Source organism: Neurospora hispaniola, assembly GCF_033458365.1.
Source record: "Neurospora hispaniola strain FGSC 10403 chromosome Unknown B0T23scaffold_9, whole genome shotgun sequence".
NCBI lineage: Eukaryota > Fungi > Ascomycota > Sordariomycetes > Sordariales > Sordariaceae > Neurospora > Neurospora hispaniola.
The window spans coordinates 1,487,453-1,513,930 of NW_026944414.1; the positions used below are offsets into that span (position 1 = coordinate 1,487,453).

Here is a 26,478-nt window from a genome sequence, read left to right on the forward strand (position 1 = left end):
AAATTTCTTAATTAATATATTTTTATATTTCGATAATATAAATAGCTATTGGATATCTTTAATTAATTTTAAATATTTAAATAGATATTCCTATTACAACCGAGAAATATTGGTATCTTCTACCTATAAAACTATTAAGTTTTCGAAAAGTGATGTTTTAATGCCCTTTTATTTATATAGTACTTCGGTTATAGTATTAACGATGTACGGCCGCTATATATTAGTAATATACGGTAGGATTATAGAAATATCCTTATTAAAATTATTATTTTCGTTTTTTTGGTTATATTCCGTATCCTCTTCTTCCTCGTTTCCTCCACTACTATAATTATTATTATCAAAACCGTTATATAAAGATTCGTTCGCGCTTATGAATATATTATTATTGTTATTGCTAAAATTAAAGAGTATTAAATTTATAATATTAAGTATTTTTAACTATTAATCTTCTACATTTATATCCCTAGAGGAAGTTTAATTATTAGTTCTAAATATAGGAATATTTATTAATTAGTTGCGTATTCCTCTTATTAGCGGTTAATTTATAGAAATATCGGCGAATAAATTATTAATTTAGGATATTTGAAATAATTCGAAATTGTTCTAATTAATATTCGGGTTAATAGGTTGTAGGTTATTAAATAGCGTATTATTAAATAGTCGGCCGATATTATTATTAGGGAGAATTTAAACTTATTCCTAGCAATATATATATCCGGGTCGACGTTGATACGAATTATTGCCTAATATAGTACTTTGATATATAGCCTTAGTGCGAAAATATACCCTCGTCCATTCGTACTATTACTATTCGAATAGGTTGATAATAATATAGTAAGAGTTCGTTGGAATGCTATCGGCGGCCGAGTTTAGATTAGTGGGTATTACAATACCGTCCCCGGAACCTCTTTCTATCCCTATTATTGCGAATTTCGTTATATTACCCCTAGAGGGTAAGGGTAGCTATAATAGTATTATAGAATAGAAGGAGGTTTTGGGGATAGGGTGGACGGGGGGATTATAGAATGGCGATAAGAGGTGGGGGAAGTACTTAGGTAAATCTTCGATATTTAATATAGTGTGGGGTTTATTGTCGTGTTGTAGAAGGAGTATTTCCAATATACGTTATTACTTTGCGGTACGGTTGGAGGAGGGGTTTAATCGTTTATACCCCTTCGCAGGAAGGAACTAGACCTAATTATTTTAATTTATACTACAAATATAGGCTATATTAATATATGCCTATTTTATTTATTTATAATAAACGGATAAAATTAAATAGGTATTACTATCGATATTAAAAATTATAGTAATAGCGTATAGTATTTGTATACTTGGTATTAAATATTTGCTTATACCTACCTTCTCGTTGCTATTTAATATTTGTATAATATCCTTGGGATTGCACTATTTCTAATAATAATACCCGGACCTTAAAATATTTGGGTTGGGATTAATAGAGATAGGAGATTCGAATAGTAATTATTTAGTAAGTCCAATAATATTGAGATAGCGTTATATATATAATAGTTAGGATATATAAATAATTTTCCCCCTATATTAATCCGTTTAAATCGATTTGTTTTTTTTGTTTATTAACCTTTTATTTTGCTTTTATTACTCTTAGGACTAGAATAGCCCAATTTATCCTCCTATTATTTTTTTTTAATATTTACTCTTATCTATCCTATTATTACCTTTTATAAATATATTTTATTATATTTATATTATAATTATATCTATAATTAACGAAGGTAATAAATTTATCCTAGTAATATAATTATAGCCGTTTAATTTATACTCCAATCTCCAATTAGATCCTACTCTAATTAATGTGGGAGGTTGAATATCCGGTAATACGGCCAACCTAGGCGATGCCCCCGGCCTTACCCTTAGCCTATATAATTATATTAATATAAATCAAAATACCCGTTATAGTACTTTATATTATTTACATTTATTTAATACTAATTTATTTTTATAGCCTAAATTCGTACTAGCAATACTTAGTAACCCGTATAATACCCCCGGCCCGGCCGGCTAGGCTATATACCCGCCCCCGCACACCGGGACCACTAATGCCTACGGACAGTTCCAACCCTAGTAGTACGTACTTAGATAGTATATAAATATATTTTAAGAATATAGATATATTTAAACCGGCAGTGGGCAGCTTTAATATATTTAGGCTAGTAATAAATAATATATTTAAGCCGGGATATATATATATTTATTAGGGTTTTATATACTTATAAGGGCAGGTCATTTTAGGATGCCTAATTACATATATATAGGGGTACCTCCTTTTATACCCTCTATAGATATTACGTTAATAAATAAAAATTATAATTATAGGAAATTCCTTTAGTTAAGACGAGAATGTTTATTATTAAATAAATTGCTCCTGCCGGATTCGAATATTAATGAGTTACCGGTATATTATATACCTAATTTATGTGTGTCGATTATATATTAAATTTTCGTACTAAATAATAAATAAGCGTATATATAAAGAGGAAAGTTCGAACGATGATAAATTAAATTCGGACAACGATTCTATTAAAGAGGCTTCCTATTCAAAGGGTAAAAAGGGTAGATTAAAGAGGAAAAAGGTTATATTTAAAAATAATCCTACGTAGGATAAGATTATTATTAATTTGATTATTAAATACCGTTATACTTAAAAAATTTCGATATTAATCTTTATATTATAGTAAAAGAAGGATAATATTTATATATATATAATGGAATTGCTAGGATTAGGTATTATCCGTAAATATGGAATTTTTAAAATAAAGAAGAATTGGAAGAATAATTTCTATTTATAGAAGTTTAGAACATTAAAGAATATTTAAGTAAATTATCTAGTAATTCGTATATCCAGCGTCAATTTTAACTTTTACGAATATATTAATATACTATTAGGTAACTATTAAAAAAATTGTAAATAGTAATAATAGGATGGTTACTATAAGAGGATATCTATAATTACTAAAATACTTCCTATAGTATTAGCGAAACGAGACCGGTATTAGCGTCGATAAATTCTTTACCGTCTTTTACTAAACCTAGGACTATATTAATCTAAATATATTTACTACAAAGGCTAAACTCTAACTATAGAGTAAATCTCTATATTTATTCAATATAAAAATTATTTAATTAATTATTCGATAGACTTATATTGCTAAGTAATAGCTAATACTCGTATAAACGTTGTACGGAAGATTAACCCTAAAAATATTAAGTAGGGACTGCTTAATAAGCCGGAAAAGACCTTTAATTCCTAATAGGTCCGAAATAATTAAATAAATATAATAGCCGATAGAACCGTCTATATAGGAGAACGACCTATAAAATAGGACTTTAATTATAAGCCTATTAAATTCAAAAAACCAATTAAGTCTACTAAAGAAGTCGACTTATTATTTATAGCTAATCGATTTATACCCCCAAAATTTATTAAATAGTACGCCCGATTTAGATTGATTCTTAGTATAACTACCGCTCCTACTAATTCGGATGCTCCTATTTCGATTACCCTAATTACTTCGGGAATTGTCTTATTTACTTCCAAATTTTTAAGTAATTCAAAATTTAATAATAAAGGTAAAAATAAAGCGTAAATTCCAATTGCGTCTATTCTTACTACTAAACATCCTCGTTTCCGTCTTACCGAATTTAACGATTCCCTTATATTTAATAGTATTGAACGAGACGATAAGGAAAAATTGGAAGACTATAAAAGTACCAAGGAGTAAATTTAATTAACCCTTATATTTAGCCGATATTTATTATAGTATTTTATTAATACGGGTATAGACTACTACCCTCTAATAAAATTAGTATATATCCTTATAACGAGAGTTTTGGTCTACTACTATTTATTTATACTATTATAGTTTATAATATTTATATTATTTAGATTTTAGTATAATAGGTTAAGATTTTTTTATCTTTTAGACGGCTAGTAGGATATTTTTTATATCGATATCCCTTAAATATTAATTACTTTTATTTAATTATATTAATAGTATAAATACCTAATTATTATAAATAATAAAACTATAAGTTTATTTATATTTTTTTCCTACCTAATAGATTAGATTAATATTAATAGATTTAGCTTCGGTATTTTATAGTATATATAATTGAATGTAAATTAGTTATACTCGGTCGTATAAACCCCAATGTCTACTCTCGCCGGTTAATTATATAAAGACCTGATTGCGAAATCTAGCGGCCGTAATTTCGATATACTACCCTAGTTGAGGTTAATATTTAGAGATTAATATAAGACCTTGCTAGCAAATATTTCGGGTATAGAATCAATAGAAATTATCCTCCTGGACACTATAGAACGAGAAGGTTATTATTTAATTTTCATTTAATATTTTAATAAGATAAAATATAGTGTAGTACGGTTAAATAATAATGTAAATACCTAAAGGGGGTTGCGACTGGTAGTAGATTTCGTATACATTTGTAAATAATTTCCCCATTGCCTTCCTTTCTCTCTCTCTTTTATACTTTCCTTCTATAACCTAAGTAACTTTAAATATACATTCTAATATATTTGCAATTTCCTAGTAAATCCTTAACCTAATTTCTATTTTTTATATATAAACCCAATTTCTATTTCCAATTTCTACCCCTACTATAGATATTACCACTTTATTTCTTTTTAATATATTATTATTAATTATTTTTATTATTTTACCTAACTTTACTCGGAATATATATACTAGTTTTCAATACCCCGCTATCTACTCGTATCTACTATTACTAGTAAAACTATATATTACAGTATATTACAATTATTAACCTATAGTAAGATTTTTCTTATTATAGTATAATAACCCTACTATCTATAGTAGGGATTAACTTTGTAGTACCTAGGATACTACGAAAATACTTCCTAAGAAAGCTACTAAGAAAGCCGCTAAGAAAGATACTAAGGATAATAGTTTTTATTGTAAATTCGTTAAATAAATCGATACCGCCTTAGAAGATATTAGTACGGGTTTAATTATAGTTACGTATATCGGAACCTTAAACGTAGTAAAGGGTAAAATAAAATAGGGATAATTTCTAATATTGTAAGGGAAATTCGTAATGTATTATAAAAGATATTTAGAATTAACTTTAATACTATATTATTCTACGGTAGAATTCCGTTTTAAAAATAAACCGTAGTCGGAGGCTACACCGAAAATATCCCTCTATAAAATTAACACCTTTTTTTATAATTTATTTATTATCGGTAATCTAATATTATTTAGGATTACGTAGGGTAAACTGCTCGGCAGCTTCCCCTATACCGTTAATAATATTAACGCCACCGATACTATTACCCCGGCTCCTACTAAGAAGTAGAATAAGCGGAAGGCAACCTCGACTTCCACTTCTACTTCTACGAAGAAGCTAAATATTAACAACAATAATTATAACGCCAATAACGGCTATAACGCTAATAATAAGGATAATATTAAGGAGGACGTTAATATTGAAGAAGATAATACTAGTACTAATAATAATACCGATATTGAAGAGGATATTATTAGTAGTAGTAATACTAATAATACGGATAGCATTAATACTACTAATAATATTAATAATACGAACGATAATACCGGTAGTAATATTACTATCGATACCCCTACTACTAACAATACTATATTAGGAAAAAGAAAGGCTTTGCCTATTACAATCGACCTTACCGCGGACGTAGATATTAAGAAGGCTAGGCTAAATCCTAAGAATAACCCGGTCCCTACTAAAATAATCGAGGAATAGGTTATATATTTTAAAATAGTACTCGTAAAACTAACCGATATAGGATATTAGGAAGAATATAAAGTATTAGGTAGCACTTTAAATTCTAATTATAAGAACTATACTAAAAATATTTATAATAAAACGTTCTATACCAATAATTTTAATTTCATTTTGTAGGAAGGTACAAAATTACCTAAAGTAGATCGATAGGCTTTAGGGCGTACGACGAAGGGGGACGCTAAATTATAGTTAGATTAGAAAAATACCCTCCCCTCGATAGTCGAAGTAACCGCTATCTCTAACGACGCCGTCCCCGATCCTAATACTATTAGTAATAATTAAGAGGATATAGCCGGAAGTGGGGAGATGACCGAGGATATAAAAGAAATTCTGAATATTTTTCGTAGACCTTACGAATAAGAAATAGATTATTGGATAGCGAGGAAGCGTTATAATATTATTAAGAAAGAAGTAAATATTATAGATCTATCCCCGGCTAATATTGTAGAATACTATTGGCTATTAATCCGTTAAGTGTAAAATAATATAGGATAATTGTAGGTAATTAGAAATAACCTATTCTTTTTCGAAAGCTAGAATTATCTATTAATATTTAATAAAAATATTTTATATAGTATTAGGTAGTTGAAATATTTATACGAACTTTTATATAAGGAATATAATTTAAATATTCTATACCCGCTATATACTACGGAAGAATTAGCTAATATTATAGGAAAAATTCTATTAGAAATTATTAAGGATAAATTACTAATATTAAAGTTAAAGAAAGGTATTTACGGATAGGGGTTTCTAAATAATTAAACGATACGGCTAATTGCTATACCCGATATATTATATTTACGTTTAATTATTACTACCTATTAATTACTAGAATTCGTAATAGTTTATTTCTACTATCCGGTAGATATTTTTATTTAGGTTTAGGAGTGACTAAATTCCTTTTTTTCCTTTATTCCAGTTTTCCTTTATTTCGTTATTATTTTAGTATTTTATTTATAGACCTAAGGAGGGTTTAATCTAAATATTTCGCAATTGTACACTAAATCCCAAAATAGTCTATAATATAAAATTTCTTATACTATCGTCTATTATTATTTTATTTTTATTTTTGTACTCGAGCAAAATATACGACCCTAATAGTTAGTTAGCGGGGGATATAATAACTTCGTTTTTTTTATATAAGCTCAATATCAATTTAAGCTTCGATTTTTTTTTTTTATACTAAACTCAAATAAGAAGTCTATCCATATAACGTCTTAAAGCTACATCCTATATAGTAAATAATTAGAATAATATTTAGTTATAGTATTAATAGATAATAATAAATAAACGCAGTCGTAATAAATGTAAGCTATATAATAGAGAGCTAGAACTTCACACAACTATCTACACTCTAGGGTTAATACCTAAGTACTTAATATAATAAAATATAATACTATTCCAACCTTATACTTATTAATAATATAATTTACCATCGAGTGTGTATTATTATATTACTTAATAACGATAGAAAAGATTATTAATTGTACCTTTTGTAATAATTATATTAATTTGAGTAATATGAATCCGGGTTAGGAATATTGGAATAGGACGGGGTTACTTTCTATCTAAGTTAGAATATAACCGGGTACTCCGGCCTCCCCCCCCCCCTCTATCGGCGGCCGAATATAAAATTAAATTGGGTAGACGAACTTTCTATAAAAGTATTCCTATATTATACTAATTAGAGGTAAAAAGCTATTAGGGATACCTAATCCCTATTATTACTATACTATAGTATATTAAATTCAATGTCTATTATTGTAATCTATCTTTTTATTATCAAAAATTTAATATAAAACACAATTATTAGTAAGGAGGATGGCTATTAGTGATAAAAGATCGAAATATCGATATTAATCTAATAGGGGTAATTAGACTAATATCCGAAATACCTATCGTAAATAACAACCAAAATATAGCTTATAGATTAATAAGGAAAAAAAGAGTAATATATAGCGTAAATATTGTAATGAAAAGTATTATATTATAAAATATATTGATTTGACTAGTAGAGGTTTTAGTACTGTGTAACTTTTCGGAATCCCTGTCTTTTTACTGCAATTTTAATCCGATTCCGAAAAAATACATATACAAGGAACAGAGATTATTAACTGATTCACATAATGAGGTGAGAAGTCTCACACGGTACTCATCCGGACATATTGACGGATTTTCCCCTATTGCACCCCTTATAACCTGATTTGGGTCTGTTTTCAGACCCCCATTTCCCTGATTGGTAGATGGTCCTGTTTCGTCCTGGAGCTCACCACTGGACCTGGGCATGTTATCCCAAACATGGAACCCCTCTTTCTACGACCTCCTTATTCCTGGGCATCGTGTACCGGATTCAAGCTTCCTGTGGCAACAGAAAACAGAAACGTGAAGATGCTCCTATTGTTATTCAAGGTGTCCTTCGAACGCGCCCGTGACTGTCTCATATCATCACAGTGTATGATGTCTTGGTTACTTATAGATCTGTTAGGTGGTTACTACCTCTAGGTCTTTATTTATACACTACTGATACCGCAGGGACCCTGCCCCACCTGCTTCCGTTCTTCTGATACGTCCGTCGTCCGTAGGTCCTCCGAATTACAGCGCCCTGAATCGCCTCCAGCCAGTGCTCCTGTGAGTAGGCTGGAGAGGCTCCGTCCCGTCACGCTTCCACTTTGCTTCCACTTCCACACTGCACCTATCGACTGCACGTTCCAGCGGGACACTTCCACTTCGGACGGTGCCACTCAACCACCTGAGCCTGGCCGCCATCGATTCCCATAGCATCTAGCCAACCGTCGTTCGATCCTCGTTGGACCCTGGTCCCAAGAAAAAGCAACCTCCTTTCCTCCTGTCTTGTACACAAACCCCTTTCTGTGCGCAAAGATCCCATCGATCGGTCTGGGAGCTCGACTCTGATCCTTTCTCCATCTGCCGTCCCTCGGAATCTCGTCTGAGCTCGCTTGCGCCCTTCCCGCTACATACACCCGGAATCCACCGTAGAGACAAGGTACTAAGATGGACAACAACAACCGCCCCCATCTCAACCTGGGCACCAACGATACCCGCATGGCTCCAAACGATCGTACCTATCCCACCACCCCGTCCACCTTCCCCCAACCCGTCTTCCCAGGTCAACAAGCCGGTGGTTCCCAGCAGTACAACCAGGCCTACGCCCAGTCCGGCAACTACTATCAACAGAACCAGTATGCCAGCCACTACGCCCCCGGTGCCGCCGACTACGGCTTCGTTCAAGCTCATTCTAACATTGACGGTACTAGCAACGACCCCAACACTGGTCTCGCCCACCAGTTCGCCCATCAGAACATTGGCAGCGCCGGAAGAGCCTCTCCCTACGGTTCTCGTGGCCCATCTCCCGCTCAACGCCCTCGCACATCCGGAAACTCGGGCCAACAGCAAACCTACGGCAACTATCTGAGCGCCCCGATGCCTTCGAATACCCTGACCGAGTTCGCTCCTGCTCCCGAGCGGAACCCCGACAAATATGGCCCCAATGCCAACAACAACCAGAAGAAGTGCTCACAGCTGGCCTCTGACTTCTTCAAGGACAGCGTCAAGCGCGCCAGGGAGCGCAACCAGAGGTGAATGCTGCAGCGACGCGCTATTGCCCCTACACCCCGCCGTGATCGGTGCTGACACCCTTTTCAGACAGAGCGAGATGGAGCAGAAGCTCGGTGAGACCAACGATGCCCGCCGTCGCGAATCGATCTGGTCAACCGCTGGCCGGAAGGAGGGCCAGTATTTGCGCTTCCTGAGAACCAAGGACAAGCCCGAGAACTACCAGACCATCAAGATCATTGGCAAGGGCGCTTTCGGCGAGGTTAAGCTCGTGCAGAAGAAGGCTGACGGCAAGGTTTACGCCATGAAGTCGCTCATCAAGACGGAAATGTTCAAGAAGGACCAGCTTGCCCACGTCCGAGCAGAAAGAGATATCTTGGCCGAGTCGGACAGCCCATGGGTTGTCAAGCTCTACACCACCTTCCAGGATGCGAACTTCCTTTACATGCTCATGGAGTTCTTGCCCGGTGGTGACTTGATGACCATGCTGATCAAATACGAAATCTTCTCGGAGGATATTACCCGTTTCTACATTGCCGAAATCGTCTTGGCTATCGATGCGGTCCATAAGCTGGGCTTCATTCACAGGTAAGCTTCGCCGGAAGCAACGCTCTGGAAAAGAGATACTGACATGGTTGTGAATACAGAGATATTAAGCCAGACAACATCCTTCTTGATAGGGGTGGTCATGTCAAGCTTACAGATTTCGGTCTCTCTACCGGCTTCCACAAGCTCCATGATAACAACTACTACACACAACTGCTCCAGGGCAAATCCAACAAGCCGCGCGACAACCGCAACTCGGTTGCTATTGACCAAATCAACCTGACGGTCAGCAACCGTGCACAGATCAATGACTGGAGACGCTCCAGACGTTTGATGGCCTACTCGACCGTCGGTACACCAGATTATATTGCTCCTGAGATCTTCACTGGCCATGGTTACTCGTTTGATTGCGATTGGTGGTCTTTGGGTACCATCATGTTCGAGTGCTTGGTCGGCTGGCCTCCTTTCTGCGCCGAGGATAGCCACGACACTTACCGCAAGATCGTGAACTGGAGGCATTCGCTTTACTTCCCGGATGACATCACCCTTGGTGTAGATGCCGAGAACCTTATCAGAAGGTATGCATGCTTTTGCCTTCCCCCGAAATTACGCGCTCACCATATTGACTTGTCATAGCCTCATCTGCAACACTGAGAACCGTCTCGGCCGTGGTGGTGCTCACGAAATCAAGAGCCACGCCTTCTTCCGCGGCGTTGAGTTCGACAGCTTGCGCCGCATCCGTGCGCCCTTCGAGCCCCGTCTTACATCCGCCATCGATACGACATACTTCCCTACGGACGAGATTGACCAGACGGATAACGCCACGCTGCTCAAGGCTCAGCAGGCCGCTAGGGGCGCCGCTGCCCCTGCGCAGCAGGAGGAGAGCCCAGAACTCAGCTTGCCCTTCATTGGATACACGTTCAAGCGCTTCGACAACAACTTCCGATGATTGCGCTACGTCTTCTCGCTGTCTGAATAATGAATATTGGTTTTCTTGGGGGGGAAGGGGGCGTAATAGCGATGGCGAAAGGGAGAAGAGGTTGTGTTGCGGGGCGGCAGTATCTGGGTACCCCTTATACTTGGCTTTGACGTCTTTGCTAGCTCGCGGTGCTGTTGAAATTTCTGATGGCAGAGACGCTTTTGCTGATAGTAGGCGAATTTTCCATTCCGCATATATGGCTGAATAAGTACAGAAACATAATGTATGGACTGCATCTTCTGGGCGAGGAACTGGGAAGCCCTGAAGCGAGCAACGGGGGCGAATAAAAGCGGCAAGAGACATGAATGTTGCGTATGGCGTGATGATAGAGATGTTTGCATATCTAGTAACCGAATCGAGCATTCGCTTGTCCAAGTTAAAATACAACTTGCACCTGCTCAAAGCTACCAAATGGGTTGTCGCCAGTTCGCTGCATTTTCTCGGAGGCACGGAAACCCCACAATCCATGATATGATGATCCAAACGGCTCAAGAAACCGCGAGCAAGTAAAATGTCCTTTCAAAGTGGCAAACCTAGGACAGTGGGTACAACTCATGCTTATCGTACATGACACGTAGTATAATCAACGCTGATATCAGAGGCCAAGCCCAGCTACTTACCCTGTATTTGACCTCCTGTCCCTCCCCTACCTAGCTCGTCTCGCCCAGTACCTTTCTTGAGGCGAGGAACTGCCGATTCCCGCGAGAGACACGTTCAGAGTCTTCCTATACCCTCAAGCCATTCTCCAGCACCTTTCTCCCTCTATCATCATACACAATCGAACTGAAAGCCTCAAAGTCGCCGTTGTCCACCATATAATCATCATCGTCCACGTCAAAGGGTAGCGTGCTGTACAGACCCTTGCCCGGCTCAGGCCACAGAGCCACTAGCGGGTCGTACTCTTCTTCGTCACCTTCCTCTCCGCCTTGGTTTTCTTGGCTCGTTTCTCGGGAGAGAATCACATCTTTTAGACTCTTGCCATTTGGTCCGGAGGAACCCTTGTGTCCCTTTCCATTGCTGTTGTTGTTATTGTTGTAGTTGTTGTTGTTGGACCCTTTGATTGTACTAGTACCCGGAGAAGAACCAGGAAATATCGGCAAATCAGGCTTCACCTCCAACGCAGCCATGATCAATCCCACCAGCTCCTGCGGCGGCAACGTCGACAGATAAGCGCGTTTTTGTTGAGGTGGTTTATCCGCCCAACTTTCCCTCGTCACCACCTTTGCTTGCTGTTGTTGTTGTTGTTGCTGCTCTAGTAGTTCCCGTCTCTGCTGCCCCTTCTTACCACTCAAACCCTTGTTTCCCCCTTCCCTCTTCGCCACACACAGCGAACATACCCAACCCTTGGTCGGATCACGGATGACTTCCGTTTCGATGCGGGGGTCATGACACCGCTGGTGCCACCCTTCGTTGCACCCGTCGCAGAACACCATGGGGTTTTGGGCGGGACTATGCATCCGGGTGCATTTCTTGCACAAGGCTTGCTCGGCTGTGCGCTTGCCGTAGTGGTGTGTTGATGCCGTGCTGCGGTGTTTCTTGTTGGCGGCGTCGACGGCCGCGGGGTTGTAAGTTGTGGGTTTGAGGACTTGGCGGCCGGATTTGGTCATGGTGAGGAGGGAGGTTTGGGTGGTGGCAGCGCCTATGAGGGTGGAGGTGGCGGCGGCGGCGTCTTCGAGTTCAGATACATCCGAGAGACTGGAGAGACTGCTAAATTCGTCCGCGTCTTGTTGTTGTTTGATGCGTTTCCGTCTGTGACCACCGCCAGTGGTGGTGTTGGTGGTGGTCGCGCTGGATTCAGCGGCTGCGGCTGCGGCTTTGCTGGTGTTGGGGGGACGTCCGACAGGGTTACCTGTTGACGTCTTTGCCTTTTTGGATTTACTTTCGGCGGCGGCGGCGGCGGCAGGAGGCTTGGGTGGTTTGACTACCGAGACTTTGCCTGATGCCGTGAGACCGCTGTTGATGTTCTTTATGGCACTCGTTGTGCCGCTCTTGAAGGTTAATGATTTGTGTTTTGGAGGAGGAGGCGGCGGCGGCGGCGGTAGCGGCAGTGAAAGGGTCGTCGAATTCGAACCTGAACCTGAAGCAGCACGTGGTGCTGTCGACGCGCTTGGCAGAGAAAGGTTCTTCTTGACTGTCGTCGTAGGTGCTGGCGTTGGCATCTTGATGCTCGGCCGGACCAGGGGCATTTTTAAGCTCATGGTTGTCGAGGTTTTTATCCCCGTGCCCGCCACAAGCCTCTTCTTCGCGTCCTCGAACGCATCTTGCTCAACCTTGATATGACTGCTGCCCGTTATCACCGTCGTTTTCGATGATACAACTGAACCGAGACTACTACTGCCATCGTTTTTCCCCTCTTTGGCCTTCAGACGCTGAAGGATGAGCTGTGTAGCAGCCGAAAACTGTGGTACGTATGGCCGTGCCGACGTGGTTGATGCGGAGGACGAAGTGGTGGGCCCCGAGCCGGGAGTCACATTCGGCGTTGATGGCTTCAACGTCGGTTGACTTCCCACGTTTGGTGTCTGGTCTGCCATGGTGGTGAAGGTTGGATTTAAAGATAGGTAGGTGTGTAATATGGTGCTTATGATTTAAGCTTGGTAATACACGATCAGTTTTAGTGGTTGGTTGCGACTGACATCTGGAGTATGTGTAGACTCACTAATGATATTATCGTCCTTGTTTATGAACTACGCTTCTGTCGACAATGTCATGAAATCTTTCGTCTAACCGTTATTGCAAAACTCTCCATGACAAAACCTTTCCACCAAAGAGATTTCGAGTCACTGCACATAGGACGAATAGAAGAGGACGGGAAAAGAAATAGGTGGGGGAACCTAAAAAAAGGCGAGAGTTGGAAGGAATGAAAGGCGTCGCGGCTTCCCGAAATGGGATGATGTTCAGAACCTGAGCTGGAATAGTACGGGGAAGCCGGAAGGGCATTGAGTGCAGTTGTAGCTCAGTGTCAGTGTAGCGACAGCATTGACCACGTGAGACGCATATATAACCCTAACCCATCCGCACGTCAAGGCAAAATTGAAACGATGTTGAAGGGACTTCATTTTGTGATGCTGCGCTAACAACTAACAAACTCGACAACTATTAACCACCATCTATACTTACACTACCACGATAGCCATCACCTCACTACCCCCTTTTCCCTCAGCTGGCGTATTTTCTCGTCGCTCAAGCCTACATGATTCCTCAAGACCTCGTCGGTATGCTGTCCTAGCGTAGGTGGCGGACTTTTAATCGTGGGAGTTGTCTCCGAGTACTTGACAGGCGAGTTCACCATCTTGATGGGCCCACACTCTTCATGTTCTACCTCAACCACCATGTTGCGAGCAAGGGTATGCTCGTGAGTGAGGGTGGTGAGAATGTCGTTAATCGCAGCATAAGGCAGCCCTTTACCCTCAAAGACGTCCAGCCATTCCTGAGTCGTCTTGGTCTTTGTAATCTTCTCGATCTCCGCCTCGAGCTCGACCCGGTTCGCTACCCGCTGCGCGTTGATCTTGTACTTTGGGTCATCCTTCCACTCGGGCCGACCCAGGCCGTCGCATAGGATGCCGAATAATCGATCATTTCCTCCGCCAAAGAGAATGTCACCATCCTTGGTTTCGAATGCCTTGTACGGAACAATCGAGGCTATGGTTGTTAGCGGCCCATTGCCCGACAGAAGGGATCAACGTGGGGACACTTACGATGGGCTGTTCCCCACCGGCCCGAGTCCTTCTTTCCGCTGATCAGGGAGCTGCTTGCGATATTCGCTAGGGTGGCCGTCTGGCAGTCGCTCAAGCAAGCATCAATCCATTGCCCTCTGCCTGTTTTGGCACGGGCAAGCAGGGCCGCCATGATACTGTTGCTCGTATACAATCCGGTGGTGAGATCCGTCACGGCCACGCCGACCTTGACCGGCGGGCCATCCCTATTACCGGTGATGTGCATAAGGCCAAATTCGGCTTCCACCATAACATCGTAGCCAGCCCGCTTTGAGTACGGCCCAGTCTGTCCGTAGCCGGTAATGGATGCGTAGATGAGTGCTGGGTTGATCTGGCGGAGGGTCTCGTAGTCCAAGCCGTACTTCTTGAGCGATCCCGGGATGTAGTTTTCCACGAGGATGTCACACTTGGCCGCCAGCTTCTGCAGTATCTCCACGCCTGCTGGATCTTGGAATGAAAGGGCAAGCGACTTCTTGTTTCGGTTGACTCCCAGAAAGTAGGCCGATTCACCCGGTCCCTCCATGGACGAACCGGACTTGTAGCTGGCATACGGTGGCCCCCATGCTCGAGTATCGTCGCCTCTTACGGGATGCTCGATCTTGATCACTTCTGCGCTCAAAGGGTCTCAGCTGGCGCTCGCGCAATTCAGGGTCGATGGACTCACCCAAGATCTCCTAGAATTTGTGTACAGTAAGGCTGGATGAAAGATCATGTTAGCTCGTCCCAGTGTACGGGTGAATTATCTTCTTACCCCAGCCAGCACTCTGGTCATGTCTAGCACACGATAACCCTCAAGAGGAAGTGTTCCATCCGCGAAACGGACTGGGGAGCTGGCGAAGGAACGACGAGTTGTCGCCGGAAAGGAACGGCTCAGCGCCGAAGCACGGATGGCCTTGAACAAACTGCGGCGCATCATATTGTATAGAGTCTATTACAACACATCGAGAAACAAACGGTCCGTCATAAGCTAACTAGGCCCACGGGAGCTTCAGCCAAGACAGGATGACATGAATGCTACTCTATACCGGCGATCGGTGGAGAATAACGGAAGCCGTTCCTGTTCCTTCCCCGCAATCCCGGGAGTCCAGCCGCCGGATCCCGAGGTTTATAGTGCACCTTCCAGCGCGATTCCGGTATTGAGACGGCAAGCGCCCACAAACTCAGCGGCATCGGAAACGAACCCCACGATGCCGAGTAGTAACTGTTATTCCGGGTGACAGTAGCCGTCCAAAGTAGATATTGAAAATACAGTTAAATACGCTTTCCTGTTACATAAAATTGTTCGACCTTGTGGTGTGATGGAAACGATAGCGGCCATGACCCTATACACCATGTCGAAACAGCTCTATCAAGTCCAAGAGGAGATGAGGAAGGGACATGCGCGCTCTTCAGATACTGAATAGACAACTAGACCACAATTGTTCAACAGAAATGCAATTCACAGCCTCATCAGGCCATGGCTTTGCTCTGTATTAATCGATGTCAACTCAAACCTCCTGCATTGTCGCTAACACTTGCAAAAGGTTGGCAGCTGCCATCAGCTGACCAATCAGAAAGCTCAGTCTCTTTCGCCTGAACGCCTGTCGAGACTTTTCCACGGCGCGTCTTGGGGAGTCCACACCTGTCCCATCAATTACACCTGATATCATCCATCATCGAAACCCATAACCTCACCCACGGTCCATCGCCTTATCTCGACCACATTGCTGACACGACACACATACATCACCCCCCTCAAATTCCACACGATCTAGTCTGAATATAAGAGAAACGAAACGAAAACAACATGGATTACCAGAACCGCGCGGGATCCAAATTCGGCGGCGGCGGCGTAGCCTCCCACTCCGCCACCAACGCCGACCGTCGCGAGCGTCTGCGCAAGCTCGCCCTTGAGACTATCGATCTCGACAAGGACCCTTACATCTTCCGTAACCATCTCGGCTCCTTCGAATGCCGTCTGTGTTTGACGGTGCACCAGAACGACGGCTCCTACCTCGCCCACACCCAAGGCAAGAAGCATCAAACAAACCTCGCTCGCCGTGCCGCCCGCGAGCAAAAGGAAGGCAAAGGCGAAGTCGACCCACAGACGGGTCTCCCCGTCGGCGTCGTCGGCGCGGGTTTCGCCGCTTTGGGACTGGGCGCCGGCGGCGTGCGCAAGAACGTGGTCAAGATTGGTCGCCCCGGATACAAGATCACGAAAGTGCGCGACCCCATCACCCGCCAGCAGGGATTGCTGTTCCAGCTGCAGTACCCGGATATTGCCCCGGGCGTCACGCCCAAGTGGCAGGTCATGAGCGCCTTCAGCCAAAGGGTCGAGGAACCGGACAGGAACTACCAGTACCTCCTGGTCGCTGCGGAGCCGTACGAGACGTGCGGGTTCAAGATCCCGGCGCGCGAGCTAGACAAGCGCGAGGATAAGCAGTTTGAGTTTTGGGACCCGGATAGCAAGGAGTACTGGGTGCAGATCATGTTCATGACGGAGCGCGAGGAGCGCTTCAATGCGGCGCCTGGGTTGACGGGGAGGAGGTGATTTGTTTTATTCTTCTGGTATTGCTTCAGATGAACGGTTATTCTACACCCATGTTCGGATTTGATTGGGGATCGGGAAAATATGCTTGGCGTTTACGGAGTTTCCTGTCATTATTTGGGTCATGTTCAGCCCCAACTCGGCTTCTCGGACGCCCCCACAAAGTCACATAACTGTCGCAGGAGAGCTTTGTGCTATAAAGAAGGTGGAACGGGGGATACCCGATACCCGGAAATTGCGTCAAGGCACAGATCACAATTCGGTTAGCGGCCTTCGTCCAACGGCGCTCTAAATCGGCATCATACAAAGTCCGAAGAAGTTTTGGGCGGACGACCCTTCTGAAGCACGACGATCACCGTTGAGCAGGTATCGAAAAGATGGCTCCAAACCCCTTGCAACGGCACAGGAGATCGGGACATTTGGTACGGACGGAGATATCAGACAAAACCAGGACTTGAACGATACCAAATTCACCAACAGAAGGGACCCTGAGATTGTTGTTGTAAGGATATGTATATACAGTCTTGGAGTTGCGTGTTCCCTCCTAGCTGACACATGAAACAGACCCGATGAGTGGACATTACGCCCATTGTCGCCTTCTTTCATATGCCCCCGTGAGTATATCGATTTTCTTCATTGCGTGATAATGTGAAGTGATTTGCATGCTGTCGGTTTGTAACCAGCCACTCACCACTTTACCTTTAAAGATGGAGTTTGTTTGCATGCTGTCTTTCTAGCGAAGCAGGCCATATGGGCAGGTTTGCCATTGTAGCTCGTAAAACTCTGGCAGTGAAGTTATAATCCCAATGGTTGGATCGCCTATGTACAATAGAATATACTATCTTGACTATGTAAGTAAACAGAGGTGAGGAGCGCTGCACTAACAGCTCTCTCCCATCTTGCCTGTAGTGCATGCTTCCAAAGTCCGAACCCATCCAAAGACCCCTTTCGACCAAGCTCAGATCTGCCTTTTGTACATCATTGTCGAGAGCAATTAGAATTGCAAAAAAAAAGACAACTGCACTAGCAAGGAGAGGCAAGCGAGCCGAGCCCCGGGAAGGGCTTCGATCCTGCAACAAAACCAAAACCACAACGACACGGAGCCCAGCAAATTCGCAAGCCCTGCAACATGCAAGGGTTGTCGGATCTGGTTGGACCGGTGACTCGGAAGTATCTGTAAAAATCATCACCGCAAGGTTCTAAGAGGTCTTGGACTATTCTCGGATTCGGATTTGGAAGCAAGCCATCGAGCGGGTGGACTGAACTCAGTCACTAGGATCGTGATTCTTTAAGAGATCAGGGTGGTTCCTTTCACCCTTCCGCTTTCCATCTTGGCGGTTCTTGCGCCGAATTGAATCTGTGTTTGTAGGCGTCAGTCAGAAGTTTTTCTTTCATCACGATGAGTCCCAGAAAAAGTTGTCAAACTTACGGCCCTTTTCTTCTCCTTCGCCACGCCTTCCATACCCAACTCTAGAGCAAGCAGCCTCAAAACTCGCTTGCCAGGTTCGACTTCCCCTCCCTCGTTCTCAAAGTCACACTTCTCCCACGCCGGAGTGTCCATGGCCCACTTCACCAGTCTCTCGTCCAGATAAGGAAACCTCACCTCCTTACTCCAGTGAGACATGGCCCGATCATCGCGACCAAGGTTCCGCTTGCCCAGACGACCCACGTCTAGCAAGAGTTCATCAACAAGACCGGCATATCCGGCCCTCTCATAGGCGGACGGGTGGCGGGAATAACCACCGAAGAGTTCGTCGGCTCCCAAGCCGGACAGAAGGACGCGGGCCGGGGAGGTGTACTCCTCTTCCACCCAGCCGTCTAGGTGGGTGCACGCGCCTTGGCCGCGCGCGGCGAAGTAGAGGGCGTAGCCGATGGAGAGATCCATTTCGGTGTTGTGCGGATAGATGAGGGAGATCACCTGTTGGCGGTGGGAAAGGGTTTCGGTATAGGGGACGTTTACCTGGTGAGTAGGAAGAGTGATATGTTAGAGAGAGATGGATCGGTGCGAATGGAACATGGTGAACGGGAAACCAAAAGGATGAACAACAACTTACAGCTACAAACCGGAAGGCCCGTCCAGGACAGACTCTCTGCAGCTCGGCGAACGACTTTCTGCCAGTGATTCTGTCGGGACAGGCCTCGTAGAAGTCGATGCTGTCGACATCGACCTCACCATTGCCGCCGTTGTTCTTGGCATGATCCTTGCGAAGCTGGGCCACAACGCGCGGGTTTTCGAACGCCACGTTCAGGAGATCGACCCCTTGCTCCGGGTCCATAACCTCGTGTGCTAGTCTCGCAAGAACAGTGCAATCCAAACCTCCGGAGAAGAGAACCGCGACGCGAGTGTCGTGTGCTACTCTGTCTGCATTCGGAGGCTGCGGAATGTTGAGAACGCGCAGAGACAGGGAGTCGATAAGTTGTTGCTTCAGCGCAGCTACCGAGGGGGAAGTTGCTGACAGTGGCGCGTAGCCCGAGGCGGGTGGGAGAGACTTGTTAAATCTGCCGATGCTGGAAACCTGTAAAGAGAGAGTAGTGAGTTTGAACAACACCCTTACCCATGTATAGCCATGCCGCGCGTATTCCCAAGATATGAAATTCAACAACACAGGAAAAGTCACAGGCGGCAACGCAAGGTACTCACAAACTCGGCGGGGTCAACACCCTTGATCCAATCCCTTCGCATCGGCTGCAACACCGCGGATGTTACACCCTCGCCTGACAAAGGCAACATGCCCAAATCAAGCACATAAATCCCATCAGCCTCCACTTCCTTCCACCCGTTGGCGTTAGTATCACCACCACTCAACCCCTCCGCAACACTTGACAACACCACCTCTCCAGTCCGCTCATCCCTCTTCATCATAAGCGACCTCCTTCCCAGCCGGTCCCTACCAAAGAAGACTCTCCGGCCCGCCTCATGCCAGTAAACAAAGGCAAACGGACCTTCAATGGCTCGGAAGACATCCAGGATATGCTTTTCCTTCTCCTCTTCCATCGAAATAGGAGTAGTAGTCACAGAAGCACTAGCTTCCACCCCTCTCAGCATCCGCCAAATCTCCTCTCCATCGTTGCCACTGACGGGTTCACCATTGATGCGCCAAGCCTCGCCGTTCCAGCAGAGCACGGAGCCTTTGTCCGCGTCTGGGTCGGAGAGCGGCTGCTTGGCAATGTGATCGCCGCGGAGGGCGAGGACGGTGGATGTGAGCTTTAACGTCCAGCACTCCGATGAGTCGTTGTTGGTTGAAGAGGTGACGCGCCTTTCAATCTGGCCGAGGTAATCTGGACCGCGGTTGCAAAGACACCGAGTCAAGTCTGAAGAGACGATGTGGGTGACGCCCGGGGGGGTGAAGACGGCGTGGATGCCGCACATTGTGGGCGGAGTTGATGGTGGGAATGAACACAGAAAAATGGAGGGTTTAAGAGGGGTGAGAAGCTGTCGTGCAGTTGAGATTTGGCCAAGCAGCAACGCGAAGTTGTAGGCCAATATGTGCATAGGACGTCCGTGCGTTGTAGGTGCGATGAAGTGCTTAGTCAGCGGACTGGAACTTGCGAGCCGCATTCAACTGCGTCAACAAGATGCATGAATGTCAGTCAGGAAGAAGGCCTTCGGACATGAGATTGTTGATCATATGGTTACTGGAAGTGAGTGGTCTGATGGATGCAGGGTTTGAAGCAGACAGCGCCACGCAAAAGAGTCGAACCAAAAAGAATGAAAAAGGAAATAGGAAATCCCGAGACAAGGAAAACAGGTCGTGAGACCTTCGACACCGAAGAACAGAAGTTCAGAAAAAAAGAAGATTTTAGCTGCAACTCGTTTCGATCGAGTGACCTCCGGGTTATGAGCCCGGCGCGCTTCCGCTGCGCCATGCAGCTTTTGAGATGTTGTTGAGTTCTTATCTGGGGACAAGCCTTAAGATGGCGTGGATGACTGAATGAGTCATAACCAGGGTGGAAATTCCTCATGTTTGAGCCGAACACGGAACGCAACACACAATAGGGTAGCAGACAGCGAACAAAGGCACCACCAGCCAATGGTATCAAAAAGTTTTCAGTAAGTGGTCTCTAATCATGTATTGATAAGTGGTATCTCAGGCTGTATTAATTCAATGACCCCCAACCGTACGTTTCCATACTCCCAGCACCTCAATGTCAAGACTCATTGAGCCCTCCAAGGCGCCAACAGGCATTGCGAGCGTATCATCGACTGCTGCATTCTTGTCGAGTGCTCCATGAAAGGATGGTGTCCATCTTTTCCTGGTCTGGCCTTGGCCAAGCCAACTTTCACCATTGCAAGTCTTTGTCCATTTTGTTATGCTGACAGGGCGAGACAAGCGTCGACGGCCAAACCAACCCTACGAGAAAGCGTGAGCTAAGCTCCTCGGATTATGTGAAAAGGGGCAGGAATACTCACCTTCCTTCCTTCTGATACACCACATCGCTGATTACTTCGCGATCGAGATCCGGAAACATGCCTGCGAGTGTTTCCACTACGTTGGCATGTTCAGCACGGAACAGTCGTTGTGCCTCAGCAGCTTCGGCACTAGCTTGTCTTGCAGCCGCCTCTTCAGCAGATAATCTCTGACGACGAGCCTCCTGCTCTGGTAGAGGCGTGTGGGCTGGGCTAGGGACATCTTGGTCTGCTGACGAAGATGCCCCTTCGTCAGAGAAGAATCGACCGATGGTGCTCAAAGGCTTCTGGATCGTGCTTAGCAGTCCTGCTATAGCCGCCTTTTCCTCATTCGCACCATATTCACTGCTTTCTCTGACCTCATTGGAAGAGCTAGATCGGCGCGGTGTTGCAGGACCGCCAACATCAAGTGAGGCCCGGACTTGTGATGACTCTCCAGCACTTAGCATTGGCACGGCGGCTGACTTTTCAGACTGCTCTGGAGGTGGAGGTGATTCGGCCCTATGCTTTTCCGCAATGGCAGACACTGCCGCCTCGACGTTCTTCTCAAACTCCTCGTCCGTAATGGTGAGTGTCGTTCGATCCATGTTCTCAATGAACTGAATTGCTCCCATCTAGAAAAAGGTTAGTAGGTCAGAATCGGACAGCGTCGTGCCAGTAACTTACTAGAGAGGAGAGGTAGTAGCCGGCTTCTCCGCCGAGCTTGTCTTGATTGCGGAATCTGAGGATGTATTGGACATTAGACACCAAGTGTTCTGGGTTGGCTTGAAGCACGACATAAATGAGCATCGGCATGAACGAGTCCGCCGACCCGTCCGATTTTGAGTGCTTAAGGAGACCAAATATAACCTTGCAGCAGTTCAAGACACATATTATCTTGTCTCGCGGTGCGCGGTATGACTTGATCTTCAGGAGCTCTGCGGTTTTGTCAGCGATAGCCACACATCGAGAAGCCATGATCGTTTTCACCTTGTTGTGCCAGCTTGAGGAACCGTTTGCCGCTTTCACTAACCGGAGGAATATCGAGATGTTCCTCTTTTACCCAGTGGTAAATGTTGATCTTCTGAGAAAGAACCTCATCCCGTTCAACATCTTCCTGGTGCTGTCCACGCCGCCCTGGTCCCATTGGCCGTTCCCCACGCCGCCCCTTGTTTTTGGCGCCGGGAATCGGTTGTGGTGGAGGTATTGCGGGAGAGAAGGTTTGGGTATAGAGCCGGTTCATGACAAGCTTCTCCATTCCTTCCCTGGCATTGTCGAACTCGGCATCTGACACGCTCCTCCATACCTCGCACTGTGCCATTTTGTTTGAAATGAAGGCGAGGAAGTCGCTGATGATTTTGACCTGCTCATGGACCATCCATTGCCTCTTCCCGAATTCGAACAGGAAAGACTTTAGGTATCTTGCAACAGGATCGGCCTTTTTGTTTCGGAGCTGTTCGACGAAGCGATGGAAATCGAACGGTAACGGCGGCTCGGGCTCTGGCTCGGGAGGAGGAGGGCGATGAAGTGAGGTCGTGGGAGACATTGGCGTTTCCAGGCTCTGAATGCTATGGCGTTTTTGAGCCTGTGATGGACTGCCACCGGTATGGAATGGGTCATCTTTTGGGGGGACTGGGGGAGCCAGCTCTTCCCTGCCCTTTTCCTTGAAAGGCGTCGTCGCAGAAGATGTGCTTGACAAGCTTAAGCCTTGCAAGTCCTGGAGTTGTTGGACCATGGAGGGAGCAAGTGGTTCGAGGCTCGATTTGCGGGGCGGATACTGTGCGGGACTGGCCAGCAAAGGCGACGCCATCTCTAACCTGGGGCTCATGACTTCCTCTGCGCCGGGACCTCCACCTCCTTCGCTGAACTGCTCCATGATGCTCTGCAGCTCGGACCTGGACCCGCTCTCACGCTCGTCGTCACTTGCATATTTCTTATCATCGTATGCGGCGTCCGACCTAGTGGGTGATACGCCGTCGGAGCCGGAGCCACGTCTCGAGCGCGGAGGAGCTGTAGAGGGGCTTCGAGAAGGAGGTTGCGAGACGGCCGGGGTGGGTGGAGTGGGGTCGATGTACGTCCGAGATTCAATCGTAAGGTACTGCGTGGCAGTTGTTGTGGTTGGAGAGGTGGTGGGCTTTAGGGTAGCAACCGAAGACATCAAGTCCGTCTCTTCATGTTGGGTGTCATTCGCATCCTCTCGGTCCACTGTGCTCGGGTCAGAGGCAGTCGCGGGCGTCAATGACGCGACTACCACCTCTTGCTCGGAATCGGCGGCATGCGTAGGGGCATTTGGGGGGATGCCAAGCTGGCTCTCGGAAACGGATGTCTGGTCGTGAGGCGACATGCAAAAGACTGGAGCGAGGACGGCGCGGTAGGCGTTGATACAAAGTGCCGAGTCGCAAGTGTTGATTGGGAAGCCGAACGTGGGCTTGTCGGGTTCGGGCAGAAAGACAGCAAGCACGTGTGGGTTCAAGCTAGCTGCGCTTTGCTAAGTGTAGAATTAGGGCGAATCTATCAAGATTTCTTCTGTTTCAGTCGGCAGAATGACCAGTCCGGAACAGCCGTACGTATGTGGATGTGTTTAGGGGCGATCGTCGGGGAGTTGGCCGCGCAATGAAAACAGAGTCTCTGTCGACGACAAGGAAAGTGTCAGCGTTGCGGATTTGGCCAAATGTTGGGGTGGATGAAAAGCAGGCCCGGAGAGAATGTGTACATGTCACGAATTCGAGAGGTCGAGTTCTGCTGGTGTACGGATGGATACATTGAGGCGTGCGGGCATGTCGAATCCTCTACGTAGTGTATGTTGCTGCGCCCATGCCACCATTTCCTGGCTGCGGTCCTGTTACAGACAAGACAAGGGGCAGGCAAGGCAGTTAAGGTGCGGCCCCGCAGCGCTAACTCGATGAGCAATTAGCGTAGAGTGATTTCCATACATAGCGCATTATGCCGGTCCGTGCACAAATCTCAACTGCCTCGGCCGCCCAGCTGCACCACCCGCACATCATCCACTGCAATAATGGGACGGGTGTTTCACAACAGGGGACGATTTGATAAACAGCGTATTAAGGGATTGATTGACTTTCAGAGTTCTAGTGTCATTCGCGACTATTCTCCATCATTTTCGATCACATTCACAAGCGAGTCCGGGCTGCCCGGCCTACATGCTGAAGGAGCCCCGCCACGCCCGGTAGCGTCTCCGGCGGGAGCTGGATCTTGGCAGGGCTGAACGGCTGCCCGAGCCCCGGCTTTGTCTCGCAGCCCAGGACCCACTCGAGCCATGGCACGCTGTTACGTACCGGTGCCGGCCCGGACAACCGTCATGGCGCAAATCTCCCGACTTCAACTCCGTACATATAGACATTCCACCATCTTGGACTCTTTTTTTAACACATCCTCAAATCAAGCCGTGAATGCTACCACACACCACGACTCCAACCAAGATAACGAACCATATAAGGCCTCGAGCCTAATGCGACCCATCCTCTAGCTTTTCTTGTGTCTTTGGCTGAAACTCGGACAACACATTCGCCAACAGTCAACTGACTTTGATGCGATTAAAGTAGCCCAACCTAGCGTAACCCACCAAAACGCACCAACAGGCCACTCATGTCACTGTGCCCACACGTCAAAAGACGATAACGAAACATCATCACTTTGGCATCATGTAAGTCGGAACAAATGTTTGACCACGTCTTTCGAGAGGAACGTCCAGAGAACCATTGCACGCTTCTTTCTCACTATCGCCATTTTACGCTAGCGGATAAGTCCAGCCAGCCCTACTGCGGAGGCGACCTCATCGCAGGCCCCAAGGCTCTGATCGTCCTCTTGATGAATGCTTCGAGAGCCAAGGCTTTATGGAACTCCACCCACTCGTCTGAGCCATATGAAGGGTTCATCTGCCTTAGCGTGTCGGCCCTGGTCTTTGCCCATTCCTTCTGCTCTTCCAGATAATTCGAGACGAGCTCGCTGCGTCTTTCGATTAACCTCTCCAGGCGCTCACGGCGTTCAGTTTCCTCCCTCAGATCGTGTCGGGCGGCCCTATACCGCCTCTCTAGCTCTTCCAGGCTTGGAGTGTCGCCGGGGAAAATTGAAGAGTGCCGCGGCATCTCGACTGGTAGTTTCTGAAAGGATATAAGTGGGTTGAAGGCTGGTCTACGCCAGTGACTACTTGGGCGGTGGGTTGTTAGTATAAAGAATGACGGGAAAAGGTAGAGGTTTATTCGAAAGTACCTCGTGCTTCAAGGGGTGATGGAGAGTGACTTTGATGATTACGATTTTCAACCAGCTCGCTGAGGTATCTGACCTTGCGGCTATATACACAATGTGTGCGACATACTCCTTTCCAGTATGGCACAGAGGAGCCTCGCCCATCACTCATGTATCCTCACTCGGTTTGCTCTGTCTCGGTCGTTGTCAGTCATTGAAACAACTGGCATGCCATAGGTCACAGATTTGCGAACTCTTGATGGCTTAACTCCTGATTTCAGACGATTGTGTTTTACCTCTGTCGGACGGAAGTCGAAACATACACAGGAAACCCGCCATGACCGTTCACCGCCAACGCTGTATCCAGATCATTTTATTCCTACCACGCCCTGTCACAGGAGTTTGGTGAATGCCGTGAATACTTCATCGTGGCTTCGATGCCTGCTTAAGAGGATGAAAATGACTAAAGAATACTCGAGCTAGGTAAAAGCCTGTCCACTCTCGTACCACCCAAATGACACACCACCAAGGGCTTGAACTCTATGTAGTCCTTAATTTGCTAAACTTGAATCGCCCTCCGTTTGTCTTCAAATCCATCCGACCAAGTATCCCTTGCACTGCAGCCCATGTAGGCTGCCTCTCTCACATCACATGGGTGAGAATACTCGGGTTCGTAAGAAACACCGATTGTCTCTCCTTAGCAATG

The 26,478-nt window shown here is 45.4% G+C and overlaps 8 protein-coding genes and 1 non-coding gene across 9 annotated transcripts; 2 read left to right on the top strand and 7 right to left on the bottom strand.

Moving 5' to 3' along the window:
- The first annotated feature begins 8,738 nt into the window (after nucleotides 1–8,738).
- B0T23DRAFT_246437 (serine/threonine-protein kinase orb6) lies at nucleotides 8,739–11,037 on the top strand. Its single transcript, XM_062834134.1, has 4 exons — nucleotides 8,739–9,437; nucleotides 9,505–10,002; nucleotides 10,062–10,538; nucleotides 10,597–11,037. The coding sequence occupies exons 1-4, from the start codon at nucleotides 8,854–8,856 to the stop codon at nucleotides 10,907–10,909; spliced, it is 1,872 nt and encodes a 623-aa protein (XP_062688883.1). The 5' UTR covers nucleotides 8,739–8,853; the 3' UTR covers nucleotides 10,910–11,037.
- Nucleotides 11,038–11,349: 312 nt separating this feature from the next.
- B0T23DRAFT_423670 (uncharacterized protein) lies at nucleotides 11,350–13,857 on the bottom strand. Its single transcript, XM_062839837.1, has 2 exons — nucleotides 13,596–13,857; nucleotides 11,350–13,529 (listed from the first exon to the last, which is right to left on the bottom strand). The coding sequence occupies exon 2, from the start codon at nucleotides 13,468–13,470 to the stop codon at nucleotides 11,665–11,667; it is 1,806 nt and encodes a 601-aa protein (XP_062688884.1). The 5' UTR covers nucleotides 13,471–13,529; nucleotides 13,596–13,857; the 3' UTR covers nucleotides 11,350–11,664.
- Nucleotides 13,858–13,975: 118 nt separating this feature from the next.
- B0T23DRAFT_246444 (CoA-transferase family III domain-containing protein) lies at nucleotides 13,976–15,654 on the bottom strand. Its single transcript, XM_062834135.1, has 4 exons — nucleotides 15,404–15,654; nucleotides 15,317–15,348; nucleotides 14,635–15,266; nucleotides 13,976–14,578 (listed from the first exon to the last, which is right to left on the bottom strand). The coding sequence occupies exons 1-4, from the start codon at nucleotides 15,566–15,568 to the stop codon at nucleotides 14,073–14,075; spliced, it is 1,335 nt and encodes a 444-aa protein (XP_062688885.1). The 5' UTR covers nucleotides 15,569–15,654; the 3' UTR covers nucleotides 13,976–14,072.
- A 629-nt stretch (nucleotides 15,655–16,283) lies between these two features.
- B0T23DRAFT_246467 (uncharacterized protein) lies at nucleotides 16,284–17,531 on the top strand. Its single transcript, XM_062834136.1, has one exon. It carries the CDS (start codon nucleotides 16,439–16,441, stop codon nucleotides 17,180–17,182), a length of 744 nt encoding a protein of 247 aa, XP_062688886.1. The 5' UTR covers nucleotides 16,284–16,438; the 3' UTR covers nucleotides 17,183–17,531.
- Nucleotides 17,532–18,459, bottom strand: B0T23DRAFT_246468 (uncharacterized protein). The gene has a single exon (XM_062834137.1). It carries the CDS (start codon nucleotides 18,364–18,366, stop codon nucleotides 17,881–17,883), a length of 486 nt encoding a protein of 161 aa, XP_062688887.1. The 5' UTR covers nucleotides 18,367–18,459; the 3' UTR covers nucleotides 17,532–17,880.
- An 8-nt stretch (nucleotides 18,460–18,467) lies between these two features.
- B0T23DRAFT_399684 (asparagine synthase-domain-containing protein) lies at nucleotides 18,468–20,549 on the bottom strand (the record flags this gene model as incomplete). The annotated part of the gene is made up of 4 exons (XM_062838438.1): nucleotides 18,468–18,536; nucleotides 18,609–19,139; nucleotides 19,234–19,695; nucleotides 19,821–20,549. The coding sequence occupies 4 exons, from the start codon at nucleotides 20,547–20,549 to the stop codon at nucleotides 18,468–18,470; spliced, it is 1,791 nt and encodes a 596-aa protein (XP_062688888.1).
- A 431-nt stretch (nucleotides 20,550–20,980) lies between these two features.
- On the bottom strand, nucleotides 20,981–21,052 carry B0T23DRAFT_t373. The gene has a single exon. It is a non-coding gene; the product is annotated as a tRNA-Met (tRNA).
- A 162-nt stretch (nucleotides 21,053–21,214) lies between these two features.
- On the bottom strand, nucleotides 21,215–24,051 carry B0T23DRAFT_246541 (uncharacterized protein). The gene is made up of 3 exons (XM_062834139.1): nucleotides 22,557–24,051; nucleotides 22,254–22,504; nucleotides 21,215–22,201 (listed from the first exon to the last, which is right to left on the bottom strand). Exons 1-3 carry the CDS (start codon nucleotides 23,908–23,910, stop codon nucleotides 21,587–21,589), a joined length of 2,220 nt encoding a protein of 739 aa, XP_062688889.1. The 5' UTR covers nucleotides 23,911–24,051; the 3' UTR covers nucleotides 21,215–21,586.
- Nucleotides 24,052–25,342: 1,291 nt separating this feature from the next.
- Nucleotides 25,343–25,672, bottom strand: B0T23DRAFT_408205 (uncharacterized protein; the record flags this gene model as incomplete). The annotated part of the gene is made up of 1 exon (XM_062839270.1): nucleotides 25,343–25,672. The coding sequence occupies one exon, from the start codon at nucleotides 25,670–25,672 to the stop codon at nucleotides 25,343–25,345; it is 330 nt and encodes a 109-aa protein (XP_062688890.1).
- Between the last annotated feature and the right edge of the window lie 806 nt (nucleotides 25,673–26,478).